The sequence below is a fragment of the Amyelois transitella genome, chromosome 31, assembly GCF_032362555.1.
Source record: "Amyelois transitella isolate CPQ chromosome 31, ilAmyTran1.1, whole genome shotgun sequence".
Lineage (NCBI taxonomy): Eukaryota > Metazoa > Arthropoda > Insecta > Lepidoptera > Pyralidae > Amyelois > Amyelois transitella.
In genome coordinates, this window is record NC_083534.1 from 2,858,129 (window position 1) to 2,881,552 (window position 23,424).

Genomic DNA, 23,424 nt, shown 5'->3' on the forward strand with positions numbered 1-23,424 from the left:
TACAGGGCCTTCCTGGCAAAGAACTTATTATTGATCTATTTAATGAAAAAATGGATGTTAATATGGTGTGTTTGACTGAGCATTGGATCTTGGAGGGTGAGCTGATGCCCAGTCTTAACAATTTTAATGCGGTGAGCTGCTTCAGGAGAGGGTCTGCAATCAGAGGCGGTTCTGTAATATATGTTAAAAATGGTCATCGCTGTAAGGAGCGCCATGACATAGTCAGACTTTCTCTTGAGCGCTGTGTTGAGGTATCTTGTGCCGAGCTTGAGGAACACATTGTTATTTGTATTTATAGTCCACCCAACAGTAGTATTATGGATTTCCTGAATGTAATGGAGGAAGTTCTAATAGTAGCTACAAAAAGTAATAAGAAAGTAATTGTTTGCGGTGATTTTAACATTGACATATTAGTTAGCTCCACAGTGACAATACAGTTTCTTAACCTATTTAAATGTTTTAACTTAGATAATGCCTTCTTGGAACCAACCCGCTTCACTGCCACATCTGCTAAATGTATTGATAATGTTTTTAGTGAACAAAAACCAAATAATAAAAATGTATTTAGTAAATTACCCTCTGATCACTGCGGTCAATTAGTTACGTTTTCCACTACGCGTAGTACATGTGATGGATTAATTATGTGCAGACCTATCACAACCCATAAAATCAATAAATTTACAAGTTCTTTAGAAAATAAAATTTGCGCAGTAACTTACACGGGCAGCGATCCTAATGGTCATTATAATAAGTTATTTACTACCATTTCAGACGCGTACTCTAAAACATTTATACAAAAGAAACGGAAATGCAATAATAACTTTAAATTCAATGAATGGGCTACTGTTGGCATCTACAAAAGTAGAAAGACTTTGTACGATTTATATGCCCAAAAACAGTATCGATTTGAAAGCGGCTTCGTAGACCATGTTAGGAATTATTCAAAAATTTTCAAAAAAGTATGTCTACATGCAAAATCTTTGTTCATTAAAAACAAAATAAGTAATGCTCCTAACAAAACAAAGGAAACCTGGAGTGTTATAAACAAGGAAACTGGTAGAAGTAATTTTAAAGAAAATATTAATGAAATTAAATTTAATGATAGGAAAATTACCTCTACAACAGAAATAGTAAATTTATTTGAACATTTTTTTACAAATATACCGTTGGAATTAACTTCAAATATTGACTCATGCCCTAATGAAGCTGAAATACTACTTAAAAATAATGTCAGCATTTGCAGTTCCAAATTCAAATTCTTAAATATTGACCCTACTGACATTATTAATACCTTTAAAGAACTTAATCTGAAAAAGTCTGAGGATTATTGGGGTATGTCGGCTGTTGTGATATGTCATATTATAAATATTATAGCTGGGGACTTAGCATATATATTCAATAATTGTGTTGACCAAGGGATATTTCCAAATTTAATGAAGTATAGTAAACTAATTCCATTATTCAAGAAAGGTGAAAAATCAGATCCTGGTAATTATAGACCAATCTCAATTTTACCAATTTTGAGCAAGGTGTTCGAGAGAATCATGCTTAATCAAATGCAGCGTTACTTTAAGTCTAATAAATTATTTCATAGTCAGCAATACGGCTTTACTGAGGGGAAATGTACAACAGATGCAGGTGTGGCTCTTGTCACTCATATTCTCAATGCATGGGAAGACTCACAGGATGCCATCGGAGTGTTTTGCGATCTGACCAAAGCATTTGATTGCGTAAATCATAGAACTCTTCTGCTCAAGCTCGCTCATTACGGGTTCGATACTGCTGCCGTTGAACTAATTAAATCATATCTTAGTGATAGATTACAGACGGTAGATTTAAATAATACAAAATCGAAAGGAGCGACGGTAAAAATTGGGGTACCGCAAGGTTCCATTTTGGGACCTTTTCTCTTTCTGATATATATCAACGACCTGCCTTGCATGATTGAGAAACAGACTGGCATCGTGTTGTTTGCAGATGATACGTCACTAATTTTTAAAATGAACCGCCGTAGCGAAATCTGTGATGATGTGAATAGCACTTTAGCCGCCATCTCTAACTGGTTTACAATCAACAACTTATTGTTAAATGCAAATAAGACCCAATGCATTAAGTTTACACTTCCCAATGTGCGGCAGGCAAATGTGGATATTAGTATAAGTAGTAAAAGATTAGATTTTGTTGATAGTACTACTTTCTTAGGAATAACATTAGATTCAAATTTGAAATGGCATGCTCACATTTTAAAACTTTCTAAAAGGCTTAGTTCTGCAGCATACGCTATTCGTCGTATTAGGCATTTGACGGATGTGGCAACTGCTAAGCTAGTATATTTTAGTTATTTTCATAGTTTAATGTCATATGGTCTACTGCTTTGGGGATCAGCAGCAGACATACAAACTATTTTCATTTTACAAAAAAGGGCAATTCGATATATCTACGGTCTTAAACAAAGAGATTCCCTTAGAGATTTTTTCAAAAACCTAAATATTTTAACTTTGCCCTCCCAATACATATTCGATAACATCATGCATGTTAGGAAAAACTTAGACTCTTTCAAAAAAGTAGGTGAATGTACTAGTAGATCACTGCGGAACAATTACAAGTTGTCGATCCCAGCACATCGGCTGGCTAAGGTAGGGAAATCATTTCTGATTAATTGTATAAGATTTTATAATAAATTACCAAAAAGTGTTCTTGAAATGAATGATAGAAAATTCAAACAGTATATTAAAGTTGAGCTTTGTAGGAAAGCCTATTACAGCACGGATGATTATATTAATGATAAACATGTGTGGCCCGAGCTGGACATAATAGCCTCTTAATTCTTGTGTATTTTGACATGATCTTGACATAATTTGTACAGTATGTACATATTTTATTTTATATTTATTTTATTTGACGAAATATTCGTATTGACATAATCAGTTCTACATTCATACATGTTTTTTAATGTAGACAATGTGCATTCGTCCACGATTTTGATTTAAGAGATCTATATTTGTAAATTGACGTCCTATGAAAATGCTGCAGTGTAGTTTGTTCCGCCGCTTCTTCTACACATGCGCTTTGGAAGCGGTAGTAGTTATAATTAGATTTAAGTTATGTGACGTCAATAAGTGATACCTTGTATCCAATTTTGAAAATAAATCTATTCTATTCTATTCTATTCTATTCTATTCTATTCTATTCTATTCTAGCTTATCGCGTAAAAAAAGAATCCCAAGTTTATAAGCCTATCCCTTAGTCGCCTTTTACGACATCCATGACAGCAAATGAAACATCTATCATAGAATAGTAGTACTAATAGGCTTATAAACTCTGGATGCTTCTTTTAGGCGATGGGTGAGTAACTTGTCACTATTTTTTTTTAAATTAATTCTATCATTAAGTCAAACGTGGCCTTTCAGTCTTTTCAAGACTGTTGGCTCTGTCTAACCCGCAAGGGATATAAATGTTATTATATTTTTGTATGTAGAAATGAAGTAACAATATTATCAATCCAAAATTTTGAACTCAGCTTGGCGGTCCAAAAACGCTGACGGAGGGGCACACTGTCGATTTGAACACCCCTATTAATAAAATATTCCGTCCCGCTCGCACCCGCGCGAGGCAGATATGCCGCTCTCATTTCACATGTAAATGAAAAATCAATGGTGCACTTGTCTTCGTGTAAGCAGTTTTTAACATTTAAGTAAAATATTTTTAACATAATTCTTTTTTTTTTAACTTAACGTTCCAATACTGGTCGGGTTCCCCTGCTAAGGTTGCGCTGGTCAGATGGTAGTCTTGTTAAAGTCTGACTCACCCAATCTAGGATCCGTGGTCAAAGGCATACACCGGGCTCCTCTCCGGAGTGGTGAGGATGCAACCGGGTCTAAAGCCAGGATGTAGGAAATAGAATGGTAAAGGTAACAGGTAACTTTACAAACCAAACTTTACAAATGAAATGAAATGAAATGAAATGAAATTGAAATGGAATGAAATGAAATGAAATTTATTTATTAACATTTAGGTTTGCTACAATTGGTTATACAATTGGTCCCACACTAGGCAACATGCCTGTCCTATGGTAACCAATGTTATAGAACATATATATAACGTTAAAAGTAGCCGACAATAAGTTTACAGGAGTTAATAGTTACATGCTATACAAGACATTAATCAAACAACAGGAAAAAAGGTGAAAAAAGAAAACAAATATATAAATTACAAGTGAAGATGCTTCGCAGGACCTGACAGTAAATTAGACTGGAATTTGTAAAAACTGTTCAGTATCAATATAATCCCATTTAATTAGGAGCGATTTAAAATATCAATTGGAAATCAAGCGACAAAATTGAGAACGAATGCAAACAATACAAATTAGTTATTTATTCCAAAGTCGGGGTGGACTAGAGTCTGTGGTCCCGAGATTCATAGGCCGTGTTTAGCAGGTCATAATTGGGGAATCGAGATTCTGAGGCACTGTAAGAAGCACAAGCATGTTCAATCCAAAAAAATGGTAATTTTTGATAGATTTTCTTCATTCTTAAATACAAGAAATAAATAAATATATGTATACGGGACAAATTACACAGATTGAGTTAGCCTCGAAGTAAGTTCGGGACTTGTATTACGAGATACTAACTCAACGATACTTTATTTTATAATAAATACTTATATAGATAAACATCCAAAACCCTGCCAATCAGAAAAAGTTCTTTTCTCATCATGCCCTGGCCGGCATCCTATGTCACAGACAAGTGTACTACCGCTGGGCCACAGAGGCCGTCAAATATATACGTTTATCCATATAAATATTATAAAAAGGGGAAAAAAATGTATTTTTGTTTGTAACCAATAAACTCAAAACTTCTGGCTACTCTTCTCTAGACTTCTTCTCCACTGCCGGCACTGTTATACATACCTATGTGCTGATAGGCCTATAGAAGGGACGTCTTCATGACTAACGTAGGCTACTTTTTCTGGAAATACTTACGGAAGCGTATGTAATTTATATGTAAGTAATAGTAATAACAATAACAAAATCTTTATCACTCACCCATCACCACTAAAGATAAGTACAAAAGTGTTCGGGCAAAAATATACCTGCTATCCTAAAAATCATGAAGTTTTCATAAATTATTTTTATTATCATACCTGTAAAAGATAACTACGTGACGTGCCCATTCACCACGCCCAGTTAAGTTGTCGCTTGCGCGTACGCTGCTTTATGTGTCTAGCTCCTCTTATAAAATAAATGTAGTTGAATTTTGGTTGAGCCACAGGGTCTAATTTTAAGGGAATAATGTTAGTTGGGAAATTCTAAAATAACTTCAAATTCAATTCAAATTCAAAATTTTTATTCATTATTATAGGATACTTCATATCGCCTAATAATTGTCAAAACGTATGGTTTAATAACATTGGTTAACGTCAAATAAATTACTTAAAACTAAGTTTACTGCCGCTTCCAAGGCGTCAGTGCAGAAGAAGCGGTAACAAACTGCACTGCAGCATTTTCTTCTAACATATTCCACATTTGGAATCTATATTTCATCATTAAGCCGTACAGCTGGCCCGTGGCCGTCCAACACTGCTGGCTCTGTCTACCCCGTAAGGGATAAAGATGTATGTATTATTTGCCACCATAACCTGTTCGCGTCCGAAGGTTTAAAGGCAAGCAGGTCACCATTGCGGCAATAGGCCATAGTATCCATATGAATATGATTTTCATCTCGAAATTCCCACACATGCCGTGCCGTGTGGTTCCCGGCACCAATTTAAAAAAATAGAATTGGACCACTCCATCTCGTTCTCATGGATGTCGTAAAAGGCGACTAAGGGATAGGCTTATAAACTAGGGATTCTTCTTTTAGGCGATAGGCTAGCAACCTGTCACTATTTGTATCTCAATTCCATCATAAAGCTAAACAGCTGAACGTGGCCTATCTATCAGTCTTTTCAAGACTGTTGGCTCTGTCTACCCCGCAAGGGATATAGACGTGATTATATGTATGTATGTATGTAATTCCCACACAAGAGAATCAGGGTTAAAGCCAGTTGCACATATACGCGGGAAAATATTTTTCACACGATCCTTGTGTGAGTCGCGCGCTCGTAATAATAAACTGTGTATGTGTGTGTAAGGGCTCCACGTGTTGAGGGTTCCATGCCTCGTTCTAGTGGCGTTAGTGACTCGGACGAGCAACTTAATCAAGGATTTTCGGCTTAAATAATATTATTTCGTAATTGTCCTAAAGATTTTTTGACGAATTTGTTTAGGAAAATAAGAATTTGGTTCGTTTGTTCCCCTCACGTGAATAGTCGTTTATCGTTAATTCTAAGGGAATATTAATAAGTCGAGGAAAGATAAGAAACACTGTTTCCCAAAACCTATAAAGGTTTTGTATTTGAATTTTGTTTGGCTTGTTGCTGTCGGCCATTACCGAAACTACCTGAACTATAAGTTTTTATTGTGTGATAACAAAAGAAAAAAGTGAACACACAACTGGAGTAATAATCGTTTATGGCAGGCATAACACCCAGCCTGGCGGAAGGTCTTCCCTTTGGTGGCGGTCGAGCCGAATCATCGCTCCCGCTACAAATTTCTTAAATAGTTATAAAAGACTAGCTGTGCTCGCGACTTCGTCCGCGTAGAATAGTTATTTTGGGCATTATTGAAGCCCTCAAGAAAAAATAAATTTCCCCGTTTTTTTTTCACATATTCCATTATTTCTTCGCTCCTCCTCCATAGTTGCAGCGTGATGTTGTATAGCCTAAAGCCTTCCTCGATAAATGGTCTATTCAATGTAAAAATAATATTTAAATTCGAACCAGTAGTAGTTCTTGAGATTAGCGCGTTCAAAAAAACAAACTTTTCAGCTTTATAATATTAATATAGATTTCCGCAATCCACAGTTTACATTAAAATCAAATCCTTTAGGTGGCTGCAAGAAGTCTGGTTATTTTTCTTTATTTTTTTTTAATTCTATAATTTTGTACAAAATGCTAAATTTTTTAAAATCATTGCTAGGGACTAACTGAATAATTTTAAAAGTGAAGTGCAAATAATTTTAATTGGGTTTATTCTCGTCACGATTTGACCCATGTTGTCAAATGGTGACAGATGTGCACTATGGTAGTCAAGTAATAAATTTTCCTTTTAGGGTTATTCTTTTCTCTATTTGGCCACACAGAGAAGTGCATGCGAGTACAAGCGGTCAAATACTGAATCTCTAAAATGATCTTTCAAGTAGACAACCCGATACGAACGCGCGCAAAATTACTGATAGCCCCTTATCTCATCTACTACTACGTCAACAGACTGACTCCGTCCTTGTCTACCCCCAATGTCACCTGTCAGTCTGTCCCGCTCGCACACTGGTACCTTTCACTCATTCACGCGAGGTGCACTGCACCACATCGCGATCGCTACTGCCTCTCGCTTGCACGCCTATACTGTTGTCTCTGTCGCGCTAATGAATTAAATCAACAACCTCCTCGCTTGCTCCCTTTCGATAAGGAGATGATCAGCGTTCCATATTTGAATTTATTTTGAAACTAGCCTTTTCCCGCGACTACGTGCGCATAGAGTTTGCATTGTTATATTCTTTTGGAGTTCTACATGAAATGATATCGATCTCCGAAGTTTGTTCGTCATCAGAAATGTCACTGTGGTTTTTATCATAATGGTGTTTCGGTATTCAAAATCAATCATACATTAACCTTTATAATTTCGCAAATAATTATTTAATTTTTGGTATCATTTCGGAAGTACGACACATTTTTTAATGTTTTTTGGGCATTCCGTTTACAATTTTTTTATAGTTTAATTTTACTGATTGTCTTACTTCATCATTGCACATGATATCTTCTGTTTCATTCATCTTCCCATTTATTGTAAATTATTTTGTTGAATTTTTATTATTTTTTCAAGTAATTGATGCCATAAGACATACATTTATATTCTGCCTTGTGTGGAGACGTTAAAAGAAGTCCGAAAAAGGTAGAGGGAAGGTTACCAGAGCTTTCGGCAGAGCTCCGGTGAGATAAGAGATGGACATATCAAATCCAGGCGTACCTAAATACATTTATCTAATAATGATAGTACCCAAGGGCTATGAATTCAAACGTCACTCAAACTTATCCTGTTACGATATGATAAGAAGAATAAGGAACCAAACCGTGTTATCCAAAGCACTTGGCAACAACTCAATCAAAAACGGAGCAATCTCTCTTCTACCATTGAAGCGTCAAACTGGCGTTACAGACTTCGTACTGCCGGCTTTCACTGACTTTCTCCCGACAATAGTATGATGGGTCGGTGCGCACGCAAATGTGCATTTACATGAAGAAAATTAGAAAATGGGCTGATAGTTGTTTAAAATTTTGTATTTGTTGTAAACTCAGCGGCGTTCGGAGTTATCTCCTCGTTTCTATTGTCGGGTGTCTCCGGGTTGCACCTGCTAATTGTTTAAGAGCAGATAATATTCAGAACATTTCTTAGTTGTTTCGTTTCAGACGATTTGAGATTTGCTTCTGCCATAAATCATTCAATTTCGTTATCAAGACGACCTTAACTCTGCGGCCACTTGTCGTCAAACTAGATTTTCGTCTATTGTGAATTATAACCGGCCAATGTGATTGACCTAACTCGGCAACCGGTTTTTACTATTAATCACTCTGACATAATCTAATCGTGTAATATATCCGAACTTGCCGCCGCGAATCTCCGAGCAACACCGAGGATGGCCGAGATCCACCGAAGCGCTTGACAGCCCGTCACCCGTCCGTCATAGCGCGGCACACTTCTGTTATGTATTGAATTACATATGTTAGGTGCAGTATACGCGCCGCCGCGCCGGCAACTCTAGTCCTCACTATTTACACGGCTGCAGTTTCGAAAATCGAACGTCGATACGCAGCAGTGTCGCTCTTGCGTCATTTTTTCAATCTATCGATTTGGCCACGTTACTGATAGACAATATTTTGTACGCGCAATTTTGCTTGTTCCGCAACCTCGCGCTCTGTTGCGCTATGTTCACATTTCAGGTCGGAGTCTTCCTCGGCCGTCCTAGGTGTCCGCTAGGATTATTCGCGTTTCCCGGCGCACGTGTCGTACTGTTTACGTGTAGCTGTTAGTACATTGTGCGGCGTTAGTGCGGAGTCAATGACTCGCCGCCGTGACACACATTCTTCGCTGACTGACGGAAAGCTAACACGTCTGACGTTCTCGTTGAATTTATTTTTTTGCGACGCGCAATCGCAGTGCATCTAATTTATGGTTTGAGAACCTGTTATCAGTTAATTGTGTTTCGTTTGAGGACAAGTTGTGGTGTGTTGTGTGTGTCGTTTGTGTTTTGACGCTGGCATAGTTTAGGGAACATTATCGGGAGGGTGATAAGATTCAAGGATCCCGCAGCGATCTCTCCAATTGTGCGGTTTTCGACTATTGACTATTGATAGCGGGTAATCGTTGCGTTTTTAAGTCCGAGGGCATTGTTTCGATCTCACGATGAACAAGCTACCTTTAAAATTTACTATATTCCATTTGTCTCGACCATGTTTTACGATTCTCGAGAATATCGCTCCTACTTAGGGTAGATCTATATTTCTTCTATTGGAAATAAAAATTAAACCTTTGAAACCTCGAATATAAATAAAAATTAATAAAGCAAATAAATGATTTATGATTATGATTAAAATCGTAAAACTAAACAAAAGAAAAATTGATTTACTTTTTAGGTACAGTTGAGTTCAAAATCAAATCACATTGCAAGTAAAATCAAATAAATATATATTTTTTATTTTTGATTAACATCGCGTTCGAAATAATTAATTACTACACGTTATCAATTTTCCTGTACAAGGCATGCTAGAAATTCACGGACACAGTGTCTTCCTTCAGTCAGTTATTTATAGAATCTTCTGTTTGATTTGTGTGCCGACCGCGCAGCACAGCTTACCGACATAGCTACGTTCATTGCTGGTGGAATGTATATATTATGTACATTTTGCACTATGTAGACCGTATGTACTTACAACGGATATAACAATATCAGCCAGCCAGCGATGGCGTCTGTGTGCGTGCCGGCGTAATGAGCACTCTATGTGCTAGGAAACAGTAAAAAGTATGGCGCGAACGCACGGAGCGGCAACGCTGACTGCGTTCGGAGGCCTTGTTGCGGTGAAAACAATAGTCTTCTTTTTTTTTATTATTTTTGAATAATTTAATTTTATTTAGGTACATAGATGTGACAGGTTCTTTTAGAGAAAATTATTGTATTTATTCGCCATCGATCCATAATAAGTTTGCACTAAAAACGTTGTGAAAAAAAGTAAAAAAATCCAATTGAAACGATATTATATCGAAGCAAATTGAATAAAGTTATAAAAATGAATGAAACAATACAGTTTTTACTATAAATTATCACCGAATCAGGTAATAATGTTTGTATTGACGTTCAAAAAACAAAGTTATCTAAAATAACCGGTGGATTAAAAATACTAACCGATGTTGACCTTTCGGAACGCGCTCGTTACTAGCAATACAGCTGACGCGGCGTTGCCACACCTCCGATCATGCCCGCTGCCTAGAAGCTTATCGCCTCTAATTCAAGGTATTAGGAACTATAATCCCGAAACAATGTTAAGTATATAAGGGATTTACTACGTTTCGTTACGCCAGAGTGACACTTCCCGCGCGAAAAATTCGAAATGCTTTTTATCAGTCGTGTTCTTGATGCGGTCGAGATTTTCGTGGTCGAATGTGATTTATGAGTTTTTGAAAGGTTTTGCTTTTTTTTTGGGCGATATTTTCAACTCTACTTTCATTCTTGCAGCCATATCAAAGTGCGTATCTATTTAAAATAATACAGTGAAACAAGTTTATACAGAATTCTTGCATTGAGAAATTTACGCTGTGTTCGTGAAAAGTGACTGAAAGTACCAGGAGAACATAACCATAGAGAAAGTGGAAAAATCAAATTTGGAATTGCGCTAGTAACTGCACGTTAGTGAGCAGACACGGGGGAGATGGCGCGGTGACAAAGTGGCCTACATGCCGGTGGCGCTGGGCTCGCTCGGCGGCGAGGGCGAGTACCGCGAGTACGGCCACCACATCTCGCCGCACCACACGTCTCATCCGCCGCACCTGCAGTACCATGAGTACGCGCCGGCGCCGCTGCCGCCTCCGATTTACCACCCGATACCGGACCCTTACTTTAGGTAAAGGTGCTTCTGAAAGCGGGGAATGAGATGTGGGAAAGTAGACCCGGTAGGGGTCAAACTTGGAACACGCAAAGATAAGGGAGCTACATATTTCTAGAACGTCCTTTATGCGAAATAGATCACCATCTGGTCCATTTTTTGTCTTCTTACATTTTTTGTCTTCTTCTTACTGGCTTTTAGTCCCGGTTGCATCCTTACCACTGTGGAGAGGAGCCCGGGATATGTAAACTTTGACTTTTGGATCCTGGATTGGGTGAGTCAGGTTTTTACACGAAGTGACTCCCGTCTTACCTCCGCTACCTTTGCAGGGGAACCTAACCCGTATTGGATTCATGATGGTTACAAATCCAGTTGTCTGAATGTGCAGGATTCCTCACGATATTTTCCTTCACCGTAATAGTATTCAAACACCGTATTAGTACATAACTTTAAAAACAGTCATTGGTACATGACTTAGATGGGATTTGAACCTGTGCCTTCCTGTGCATCGCGCATTTTAACCTTACCGATTCGACCACCGACGCTCGACATCCGGTCCAGTTTTTTCCATCAATAAATACTGCCAGTTGTTTTGGGTAGTCTAGTCAGTACTAGGGTAGGTGAATTTGTTATTGATTACTTGGGTTAAATCATTTGGTACTAAAAAAGGTCGCTTCGAAAGTGCTCGTGAAGAAGTTGCAGAACACTCCACTACTTCTGGCGAAATCCAACTATATATATATACAAATTGATTCTGAATTCTATTCCACTGAAGTCTTCTCCTGGCAGTCCCGGTTGCATCCTCACCTCTCTTGGGGAGGAGCTCGGGGTATGCCTTTAACCACGGATCCAGGATCGAGTGTGTCAGGTTTTCACACGATGCGACTTCCATCTGACCTCCGTAACCTTTGCAGGTAGAACTAACCTCTGAAGTATTTATGCTTAATTATTGATATAATGGTAGACTCTGTAAAAACAACTTCGTCAAAGCTGCCAAACAAGCTATTGTTCTCTGTCATTTCATGCCACGATCATTATGTCATCGATGTATGACGTCGTCCAAATATGTCATGTCATGTCTTTTACTTTTGGCAGAAGGACATGTCAGAATGTACCTAGAATTGAGATTCAAATAGTGACGGGTTGCTAGCCCATCGCTTAAAAGAAGAATCCCAATTATAAAAGCCTTAGTCGCCTTTAACGAAATATATGGGAATGCATGAAGTGGTTCTTTTCTTTATTCTATAGATCCGGGAACCAATCGGCACAAAAGTTAAGTTTTACAGACAAAAGTGAGAAAATTTCAGCAAAGTTATTGCATGCAACCAAAACTGTGTATTGTCATTTTGCATTAAAAATACCTGTTCATATCGTTATTAACCTATAACTTTTAATATTAAAATAGGTACAGCAACACCATAATCAATAACTCAATTGCTTCAAAATTTTAGTGATGTGTTACACTAAAAATTTGCAAATATAGATCTTGCATGATAATTTAGCCTTTATTTGCCGAGTTTCCTGTCGATGCCGTGTTCCCGGCACCAAAAGAATAAAGGATAGGTCCACTCCATCACTCGTCCATGGATGTCGTAAAAGGCGACTAAGGGCTTATAAACTTGGGATTCTTCTTTTAGGCGATGGGCTAGCAACCCGTCACTATTTGAATCTCAATTCTATCTAAAAGCCAAATAGCTGAACGTGGCCTATCAGTCTTTACAAGACCGTTAGCTCTGTCTACCCCGCAAGGGATATAGACGTGATTATATGTATGTATGTTCCTGTCGATGATATTAAACATTTTAATTAAAAAATAAATGTTTTAAGTGTTCAATAAGTTCGAAATGGTCCAGAAAATAGGAAGCGGGGCTAATGAAATGAAGACCGTAAATCGCGAACAAGTCACCCACGGCGTCTAGGGCTTCCCAATCTAAGGAAACTTTATTCTCAGCGTTAAACGTTTATCGATGAACCACAGTAAGAAAACAATACCAGAATATTATAGTGCGAAATGCGAAAGTGAGTTTATATGTTTGTTTGTTACCTCTTCACGGGTTATCTACTAAATGAATTGTCTTGAAAAATCACGAATGTATATATATAATTAAGAGTCTGGAGAAGGACATTAATCTCGGTAAAATCTATTGTACCTATGGGATTTGCGAATAACCTGTACTCTTTAGTAGGTGGTGCTAAATTCGTCGTTTTTTGTAACTGGGTGGCGTTAAATTCGTTGATTTTTGTAGGTTTTGCTTATTACGTCGCTTTTATTGTTAGATGACGTTAAATTTAAATTAGTCCGTTTATGGCGCCAATTCCACGCGTATGAAGTTACGGGTCAAAGCTAATATATTTATACTAAAATTAGGTATGAAGAGTTTGTTTCTTTGAACGCATTAATCTCAGGACCTACTGGTTCGAATAGAAAAATTATTTTTGCGTTGAATAGACCATTTATCGAGGAAGGCTTTAGGCTATATAACATCACGCTGCAACTGTAAGGAGCACAGAAATAGTGGAATATGTGAAAGAAACGGGAATATTATTCATCCTTGAGGGCTTCAATGATGTCTAAAATAACTTTTCTACGCAGACGAAGTCGCGGGCACAGCTTGTAATAAATAAAGCTGTCTTGAGACACCGCCTCTTATATTATGCCGCCGTAAATTTGCAAGGTTTACATTATCTGATTTTATAACTATGCATAATCATTGCCTTTCTCTATGGCTATGTGCTTAATGTCACAGCGACAGATAAGAGATTAATTATTTCACAGCATTTTGATTTAGGCTGTATTTTTCTCTTCATCGCGTGTTCGTAGTAACATCCTCAGCCTTTATATATCTTTTAATCACGTATTTATATAATTAGGCAAAAATTGTATCCAATATTGTGTGTGATGATAAATTGTTTTTGATTTAAGACTTTTCTGCGTAACTGTATTTTTTTTTGGATATCAAAAATAACAAATTTCAATTAAAAAACATTGAGTAGGTATTTGATTAGACCAGTAATGGTATTTTATTAATTGTTTTAATCGAAATTTAAATAATTAAAAAAAAATATTGCTTCTCTGCCCGAATTTCTGAACAAAGTCTGCATGAACTTCACAATTATAACTTTAATTTACCGCATTACATTATAATTTAGAGGCACTGTTCTGGAGTTGCTACGTCTCCCCAAACGTGCATAGTTTATTTTTAACTAGCTGCATCCCGGGGCTTCGTTCCCGTGGGAACGTCGAGATAATAAAGTATCCTATATGTTATTTCAAGTTATATTCCACGCGGGTTATATCACACGTTTACACATGGTGCCGTGTGGTTTTTAGCACTTTAGAATAGGACCATTATATTTCGTTCCCATGGATGTCGTGAAAGCCTACTAAGGGATAGGCATAACTTGAGATTCTTCTTTTAGGCGATGGGCTAGCAACCTGTTACTATTTGAATTTCAATTCCATTATTAAGCTATACAGCTGAACGTGGTCTTTCAGTTTTAGCGAGACTGACGGTTCTGTTTACCCCGTGAGGGATAGAGATGTGTTTCTACACATCTCCATCCCTCACGGGGCAAACATGTAGGTATATATGTAAGTTTACACATCCTTACAAACTTTCGAATTTATAACAATATTAGGATAACAGAGGTCAATCTAGAATTACCGAAAACATCGTTTCATAAAAGTTAACTACAATATATTGACGTTGATTTTTTTCTGTATCTTTCAGGCGGCACGCGCCATACTTCGGCCAGCCAGATTACAGAGTATATGAACTCAACAAACGGTTACAACAAAGGACAGAGGTAATTATTCTATACATACATACATATGGTCACGTCTATATCCCTTGCGGGGTAGACAGAGCCAACAGTCTTGAAAGACTGAATGGCCACGTTCAGCTGTTTGGCTTAATGATAGAATTGAGATTCAACTAGTGACAGGGGTTGCTGGCCCATCGCCTAAAAAAGAATCCCAAGTTTGTAAGCCTATCCCTTAGTCGCTTATCGACATCCATGAGAAAGAGATGGAGTGGTCCTATTCTTTATTGTATTGGTGCCGGGAACCACACGCATGTGTGTATGTATTCGTAATTATTATATGTTTGTAATAATGCCGTGTGGTTCCAGGCATTTTACAAAAGGTACTATATCTTTCCAATGCATGTAGTTAAAGGCGACTAAGGGATTGGCTCATAAACTTGAGATTCATCTTGTAGGCTATGGGCTTGTAGAACCTGTCGCTATTTGAATCTCAATTCTATTATTAAGCCAAACAGTCGAACGTGGTCTATCAGTCTGTACTGTTGGCTCTGTCTACCCCGCAAGGGATAAAGACGTGTCAACGTGGATGTACCTATGTAAAATTAAATGATTATCAAAATTTAGATAGTTCGTTATTTTACATGTCTAAATTATTACTTGGATTATATTTTGGACCTTTGCATTTTGTCAAATGAAGCGCTAGCTACCTGCTCGAAGGTGGGTCGTCTTAAATTGCTCTCCGTTCTGCCGACAGTAGCGACATCTGTGATCGTTTCACGCAAACTGAAACTAGATGGTGGCGCCATCTTTTTAATAAAATCGGAACTAACGTAGCTTGTTTGCAATATTTTAACACTCACAACAACACTAATAATATTATGAACAAATTTGTAAATCCAATAATAAGTTTATTAAAACAAGTGAACAAATTTTGATAAACATTTGCATAGAGAATGCTCTTAGAGCATTCTTTAGAATTATCATTATTCTTTAGAATAAAATCACTCCATATCTATAACCTGTCTCTATTTGAATCTCAATTCTATCATCAAGCTAAACAGCTGACTGTGGCTTTTCAAGACGGTTGGCTGTGTTTACCCCGCGAGGGATATAAACGTGATAACATCTATGTATGTATTTGAAAATTAGCTTTAGATAAATTAGCTTGCAGATAGTTACTATAATGAAGGCAACCATTTAAAAAAGGATTTCCGCAGAATTGTTTCGTTTCACTCAAATTACATACATACATATAATCACGTCTATATCCCTTGCGGCGTAGACAAAGCCAACAGTCTTGAAAAGACTAGGCCACGTTTAGCTGTTTGGCTTAATGATAGAATTGAGATTCAAATATTGACAGGTTGCTAGCCCATCGCCTAAAAAAGAATCCCAAGTTTATAAGCCTATCCCTTAGTCGCCTTTTACGACATCCATGGGAACGAGATGGAGTGGTCCTATTCTTCTTTGTATTGGTGCCGGGAGCCACACGGCACCAATACAAAAAAGAATAGGTTTTGTTTAGAGTCTCTCTAATTATAATGTAGTTTATTTAAAGTTTTCGTTTAAATTTCCAGGAGTCCGACAATCTATGGTGGGACGCGTTCGCGACAGAATTCTTCGAGGACGACGCGACGTTGACACTCACATTTTGTTTAGAAGATGGACCTAAAAGATACAGTATGTATTTATAACATTACCTCTTTAATTTGAGAGTGTCTTTGTGGAGAGTCGGTGGTCGAGTCAGTAAGAGGCCCGGTTTAAATGCGTGCGGCGCATAAAAGGCACAGGTTTGAATATCACCTCGGCCATGTACCGATGATTATATTCGATGTTATTGTACATGTGCCGTGTGGTTCCCGGCACCATTACAAAAAAGAATAGGACCACTCCATCTCTTTCCCACGGATGTCGTAAAAGGCGACTAAGGGATAGGCTTATAAACTTGGGATTCCTCTTTTAGGCGATGGGCTAGCAACCTGTCACTATTTGAATCTCAATTCTATCACTAAGCCAAACAGCTGAGCGTGGCCTATCAGTCTTTTCAAGACTGGTGGCTCTGTCTACAGTATGTATGTATGTATGTTATGTACATTACTACGATTGTTTGAATATCGAATCTGGAACCTCGGTTATGTTATGTACATTAGTTTAAATACTAACCGATGCTCTTACGGTGTGAGGGAAAACATCGTGAGGAAAATTTGAACAGATGAATATGCATGAAAAGAGTAATGAGTGTGGAGGAAGCAGGAGATGTCTGTCTGCAAGGATCGTAGCAAGTGGTAATCCATAGTTACCGCCTATCCCAATGGGAGACAGGCGTGATGGTGTGTATGTATGTTCTATTTATATGTGAGGCAGGATTAAAAATGTCATCAATTAAACAATTGCCTGTAAGTGAGGTTTAAAATTAAATGGAACGTGACGCGTTATGTAAACGAGTTGACTCGTCTTCTGCCCCGTCCGCGTGAAGTAACTGTTCAGCGCCATCTTTAGGCGAGTGGCGGTGATGGTGATAATTCGGTTTTTTTTTGAAGAAATAACACAATTTCCAAATTAAAATTCTGGCATGTATGTTATCCTGATGTAAAAAAACTATTATATAAATATTCTTGCAAAGGTGCCGTGTGGTTCCTGGCATCAATAGAAAAAAGAATAGGACCACTCCATCTCGTTCCCATTGATGTCGTAAAAGGCGACTACAGGCTTATAAACTTGGGATTCTTCTTTTAAGCGATGGGCTAGCAACCTGTCACTATTTGAATCTCAATTCTATCAGCCAAATAGCTGAACGTGGCCTATCAGTCTTCACAAGGCTGTTGGCTCTGTCTACCTCGCAAGGGTTATAGACGTGATTATATGTATGTATGATCTTGCAAAGGTTCACCCTAATCCTATCAGTACTCGGACGACATAAGCCAAATTTCAAATCACTAGTTTTAACCCAGCGGTTTGGATTCGTGCATGGATTAGTTGGCCTAGTCAATCACTCAAATCTCTTCCATTTCAAATCACTAGTTTTAACTGCCTCTGTCTGACGGCCTCTGTGGCGCAGCGGTAGTACGCTTGTCTGTGACACCGGAGGTCCCGGGTTCGAATCCCGGCCAGGGCATGATGAGAAAAGAACTTTTTCTGATTGGCCTGGGTCTTGGATGTTTATAAAATATAGTATCGTTGAGTTAGTATCTCGTAACACAAGTCTCGATCTAACTTCGGGGCTAACTCAATCTGTGTAATTTGTCCCGTATATATTTATTTATATTATTATATTTTATTTTTATATATTTATTTTTAACCTAGCGGTTTGCGTTCGTGCATATCTTAGTTGGCCCAGTCAAACACTCAAATCTGTTCCATACACTGTGTCCGAGGAACAACAACACAATTAATGTCACATCTTCTGTCCCCTTCCAGCGATAGGGAGGACGCTGATACCGCGCTACTTCCGCAGCATATACGAGGGCGGCGTGTCTGAGTTGTATTACACGATGCGACAGCCCAAGGAGTCGTTTCACAACACAAGCATCACCCTGGACTGTGACCACTGTACCATGGTCACGCATCACGGCAAGCCGATGTTCACAAAGGTGAGGAAACACGGAACCGAGTGCCGTGTGGTTCCCGGCACCATTTACAAAAAAGAATAGGACCGACCACTCCATCTCTTTCCCGTGGATGTCGTCAAATGCGAGCTAAGGGATAGGCTTGTAAATTTAGGATTCGTCTTTTAGGCGACGGGCTAGCAACCTGTCACTATTTGAATCTCAGTTCTGTCATTAAGCCAAATAGCTGAACGTGGCTAGGGTTGCCATCCGTCCGGGTTTCCCCGGATTTGTCCTAGTTTAGAGGGCATCCGGGGAGCGTCAGAATTGGATATTTATGTATCCTACTAATATTATAAATGCGAAAGTTTGTGAGTATGTCAGGATGTCAGTATGGATGTTTGTTACTCTTTCACGCAAAAACTACTGAACCGATTACGATGAAATTTGGCATGTAGGTAGCTGAAGACCCAGAATAACATATAGGCTACTTTTTATCCCGGAGTTCTCGCGGGATTGATTCCACGCGTACGAAGTCGCGGTCGGCCTCCAATATTACATTATTATAATAAAGTAAGTTACTGTTGAATTAGTATCTCGTAACACTAGTTTTTGTGATGGGTAAAAATTTTCAACTCACATCAGGACATGTAACTAGTAGACTATTACCTGGTGTTTGTACGTGGAATCACGCCTCTTCCCTGGAGGGGTAGGCAGAGACTACAGTCTTCGATTAGCCACGACCCCTGCAAACTTCTTTCGCTTCATCCACATTTATAAATCTCTTCATGTAAGGACGTGGGTTTCGGGTGACTAAACCGAGACTCTTGATCAAATTATTCACCAAAACTAATCTAATCTAAAATGAATAATATTTATGGTCCCATGCATTCAAAGAAGTCATAGTTTTTACCTAAAGATTAATATTGTGATTGTTCTTCTAAAAATACGGAAAGGGAACTCTTTTCTAGTTAGTTTCTCTGCGACGGTAGTTTCTTCGCGCGCGGATTGGACATGACGCCTTCGATATTTGAATGTGGCGCGAAATGGGTGTCACCATAAAGAAACATGGTTTTCTTTTTACAAAAGTACAAGGCACCATAAAGCGCCACACTCTTTGACAACAATATTTAACATTTCTTTTTAAGATTATATTATAGTTTTTTATATGTTAAGTTAGCGACATGGGGGTGAGATTAAGAGTATTTCTAAATTACCTGCGTATTTCAGTATGTTTACCTACTTCATTCATTCCCAATTTAATCTTTACTATGTAGAGTATATAATATGTAAGTAAGTTTGACAGCCTCTATGGCGCAGCGGTAGTACGCTTGTCTGTTATACCGGAGGTCTTGGGTTCGAATATCGGCCAGGGCATGATGAGAAAAAGACTTTCTCTGATTGGCCTGGGTCTTGGATGTTTATCTATATAAGTATTTATTATGAATATAGTATATAGTATCATTGAGTTGATATCTCGTACTCACTTCGAGGCTAACTCGCTCAGTATAATATGTCCCGTAGATATATTTATTTTTATAATATCATTATCTCACTTGCGACATGTCACGTTCCAGGTGTGCACAGAGGGCAGGCTGATACTGGAGTTCACGTTCGACGACCTGATGCGGATCAAGTCCTGGCACATGGCGGTGCGCGCCCACCGCGAGCTGATCCCGCGGCAGGCGGTGCACCCGCCCGACCACGCCGCGCTCGACCAGCTCTCGAAGAACATCACCCGGCAGGGGATCACCAACTCCACTTTAAATTATCTTAGGGTGAGTCTCTGCTGGCTCCATGCTCTCCTGGTACCCAAAAGGCGGGTAAGAGAATAAGCACATTTGGCTAGTACAGCTTTTACCATGAGCCAACCCATTTGGAATGACTCCCAAAAGTTGGGGAGCCGTGACAGTTCCCCTGAAAAGGTTGCGGAGGGTCAGACGGGAGTCCGTCCTTGTAAAAACCTGACTTTCAATACAGAATCATGTTCAAGGCGCGCCCCGGGCTCCTCTCCAGAGAGGTGAGGATGCAACTGAAGGTAGGGACAAAAACAAAATAAAATACTTTAACTGTTAAATCTACTTTATACCATATTATTTTACATTGCATGTTGTCGAAGCAAATTTTGTTTAATGATAAGGCTTTATATTCATTTGCATGAAAACTTTTACCAAGATTAAAAGTTTTTTTTTAAATTACACAGTATTGCAACATATGTAATTCCTAGAATGGCCGCGTGGCATGTTGCGCCCGAGACAGGATTAAGACAGCATTTGTGCCCAATGCACAAATTATTTATAAGTTTTCATATAATACCGCCTGCCATCGTCTTTGCCGTGTTCTGAGGGGTTAGTGCGAGTTTTACTCGATCAAACGCATCGAGCAAGTGAACGCGAGTTTGTATCGAGTTGTAGTCCCATCGCGTTACCACTAGATGGCGCTGATCAAATCACATACAAAATGCGTTTATTTGCTCGACGCGTATGATCGAGTGAAACTCGCACTAACCCCTCTGTTGTATTTCTGTGTACAAAATCTGTGTGAGTGAACGATAAATGTGAGTCTGTGAAAATTTGACTTTACATCCTACGGCGCTACCACCTCCTAACAGTTTCGCGTATTCATTATTTCTCTCTCTTATTTCCAGTTATGCGTGATCTTAGAACCTATGCAGGAACTGATGTCGAGGCACAAGGCGTACGCGCTCTCGCCTCGGGACTGCCTCAAGACCACGCTCTTCCAAAAGTGGCAGCGGATGGTGGCGCCTCCTGGTCAGTATGACTCCTTGGTATACTTTATTACTAGAGTACACCCTGGTACTTTATTACTAGAGTATGCTCTGGTGGTGAAACTAATACGTATATACATACATAAAAATCACGCCTCTTTCCCGGAGGGGTAGGCAGAGACTACCTTCTTCCACTTGCCACGATCTCTGCATACTTCCTTCGCTTCATCCACACACCAAGATTCCCAGGGTGTTCTACTAGAGAACACCCTGGTACTTTATTACTAGAGTATGCTCTGGTGGTGAAACTAGTACGTACCGCGGGAATTTCGAGAAATCTCCTTGTCGCGCGACTTAGAACTAACACTCCGAATCTCTAGACCTAGGTTTGGGTCTGTGCGTTGGTATCTTAGGTCTTCAGCATCTTCTTTTATATGTATAACTGGCGACCCGCCCAAGCTTCGCACTTGTCGAATTTATAGAATAAATCTCCCTCGGAAAATCCTGATTTGATGAATCCTAAAGTAAGACTAACACGATTTAGGATCATGTTTAAAAATGCGAACTCCGGGCTCCTCACAGGAAAAAGATCCGCCTGGCGTTCGTCTCAATTGCGCTTTCCAAAACAGATATCGACTGATGGCTGTAAATTACATACAATTGAAGTTTTAGATCTACGTTTGTAACTATTACTGGATGGAAATTGTATCCAATAAAATGTCTCTAGAGAAATCGTATGTTAAGAATAGATTATATTCTAAATAAATAAGTATTGCCCTTGTACCAAATTTCTTATTGTTTTTTCTCAAGGAAAATACTATAAGAAATTTGTAATTTTTTAATTTTTCTCAAGGTAAAAACAATAAGGAATTACATTAATAAAATAATAAATAAATTAATATTATTTTTCAGAGTCGCAAAGGCCGGCCAGCAAGCGTCGCAAGCGCAAGGGCAGCGCAGGCGCAAACGCAGCGCCGCCCGCGCCCGCCAAGAAACGATCGCCCGGACCAAATTTCAGCCTCGCCTCACAGGTATCATCCCTCTACTCTTTAATTTTTATTCATACATACATATATAATACGTCGTTATTCCTTACGGGGTAGACAGAGCCAACAGTCTCACAAAGACTGAAAGGCCACGTTCAGCTGTATGGCTTAAAGATGGAATTGAGATTTAAATAGTGACAGGTTGCTAACCCATCGCCCTAAAGAAGAATACCAAGTTAATAAGCCTATCTTTTAGTCGCCTTGTTCGACATCCATGAAAAATAGATGTAGTGGTCCTATACTTTAATGCTGGGAACCACACGGAACATTCTCTCATTTTCAAGTTATTTTACAATTGCTTTTGACTCTCTTTACTCTCCACTTTGTCCTCAACTACTGGTATCAACGGTCCAAGGTGCTATCCACGAACAAGGAGGCAATGTCTATATCTCCCCGTGACCAGAATCCAAAACTGACCCTGATCATCCAAACTGTAGTCCATATCAAGAAGGAACTCAACGTCAGGAGACCGGTGTGATGGCGAATTGAAATGCAAATGTTTCCTTTGATTTCAGGACGTGATGGTAGTAGGCGAGCCGTCGCTAATGGGCGGCGAGTTCGGCGACGAGGACGAGCGGCTGATCACGCGGCTCGAGAACACGCAGTACGAGGGCGACGGCGTGGAGTGGAGCGCCCCGCCGCCCGCGTCCCCCGCCAAGACGCCGCCCGGCCCGCACTGACGAACCCCCTGCGCCGGCGCGCTGCCCTGGTACTTGGCGGATATACATAAATAAATATAGGCCGACACGGATAAATTATAATAATGATAATAATTTTGGTGGTTTTATTTCATTTTTGACTTGACCTACAATCAATACCTGGCCAATGTCTAGCGTCAAGTGCGTCAAGACGGCGCCCGCGCACTGACGAACCGCCCGCCGGGGCACTGATAGGCCGGCACAGATAAATTATAATAATGATAATAATTTTGGTGGTTTTATTTCATTTTTGACTTGACCTACAATCAATACCTGGCCAATGTCTAGCTGAAGGAGTCAAGTGCGTTAAGACGCCGCCCGCGCACTGACGAACCGCCCGCCGGGGCACTGATAGGGTGACAGATAAATTATAATAATGATAATAATTTTGGTGGTTTTATTTCGAGTTTTCTTCATTTTTGACTTGAATTACAATCAATTGATCTTGC

At 39.0% G+C, this 23,424-nt stretch overlaps 1 protein-coding gene across 10 annotated transcripts in view; it reads left to right on the forward strand.

The window, feature by feature from the left end:
* Window positions 1–23,051, forward strand: part of LOC106130062 (LIM domain-binding protein 2) — a 38,596-nt gene extending 15,545 nt beyond the window's left edge. For 2 of the 10 annotated variants that reach the window (XM_060953242.1, XM_060953241.1), the window contains exons 3-9: window positions 14,925–15,000; window positions 16,536–16,638; window positions 18,376–18,548; window positions 20,081–20,281; window positions 21,151–21,274; window positions 22,144–22,262; window positions 22,793–23,051. In XM_060953242.1, the coding sequence (XP_060809225.1) occupies window positions 14,925–15,000; window positions 16,536–16,638; window positions 18,376–18,548; window positions 20,081–20,281; window positions 21,151–21,274; window positions 22,144–22,262; window positions 22,793–22,957 (961 nt within the window). In that variant the 3' untranslated portion in view covers window positions 22,958–23,051. Of the gene's footprint in view, window positions 1–8,848; window positions 8,976–9,018; window positions 9,037–9,063; window positions 9,454–10,458; window positions 10,605–10,826; window positions 11,212–14,924; window positions 15,001–16,535; window positions 16,639–18,375; window positions 18,549–20,080; window positions 20,282–21,150; window positions 21,275–22,143; window positions 22,263–22,792 lie in introns of those variants that run through there. The other 8 variants (XM_060953249.1, XM_060953248.1, XM_060953246.1 and 5 more) reach the window with 8 other exon arrangements.
* Window positions 23,052–23,424: the final 373 nt, after the last annotated feature.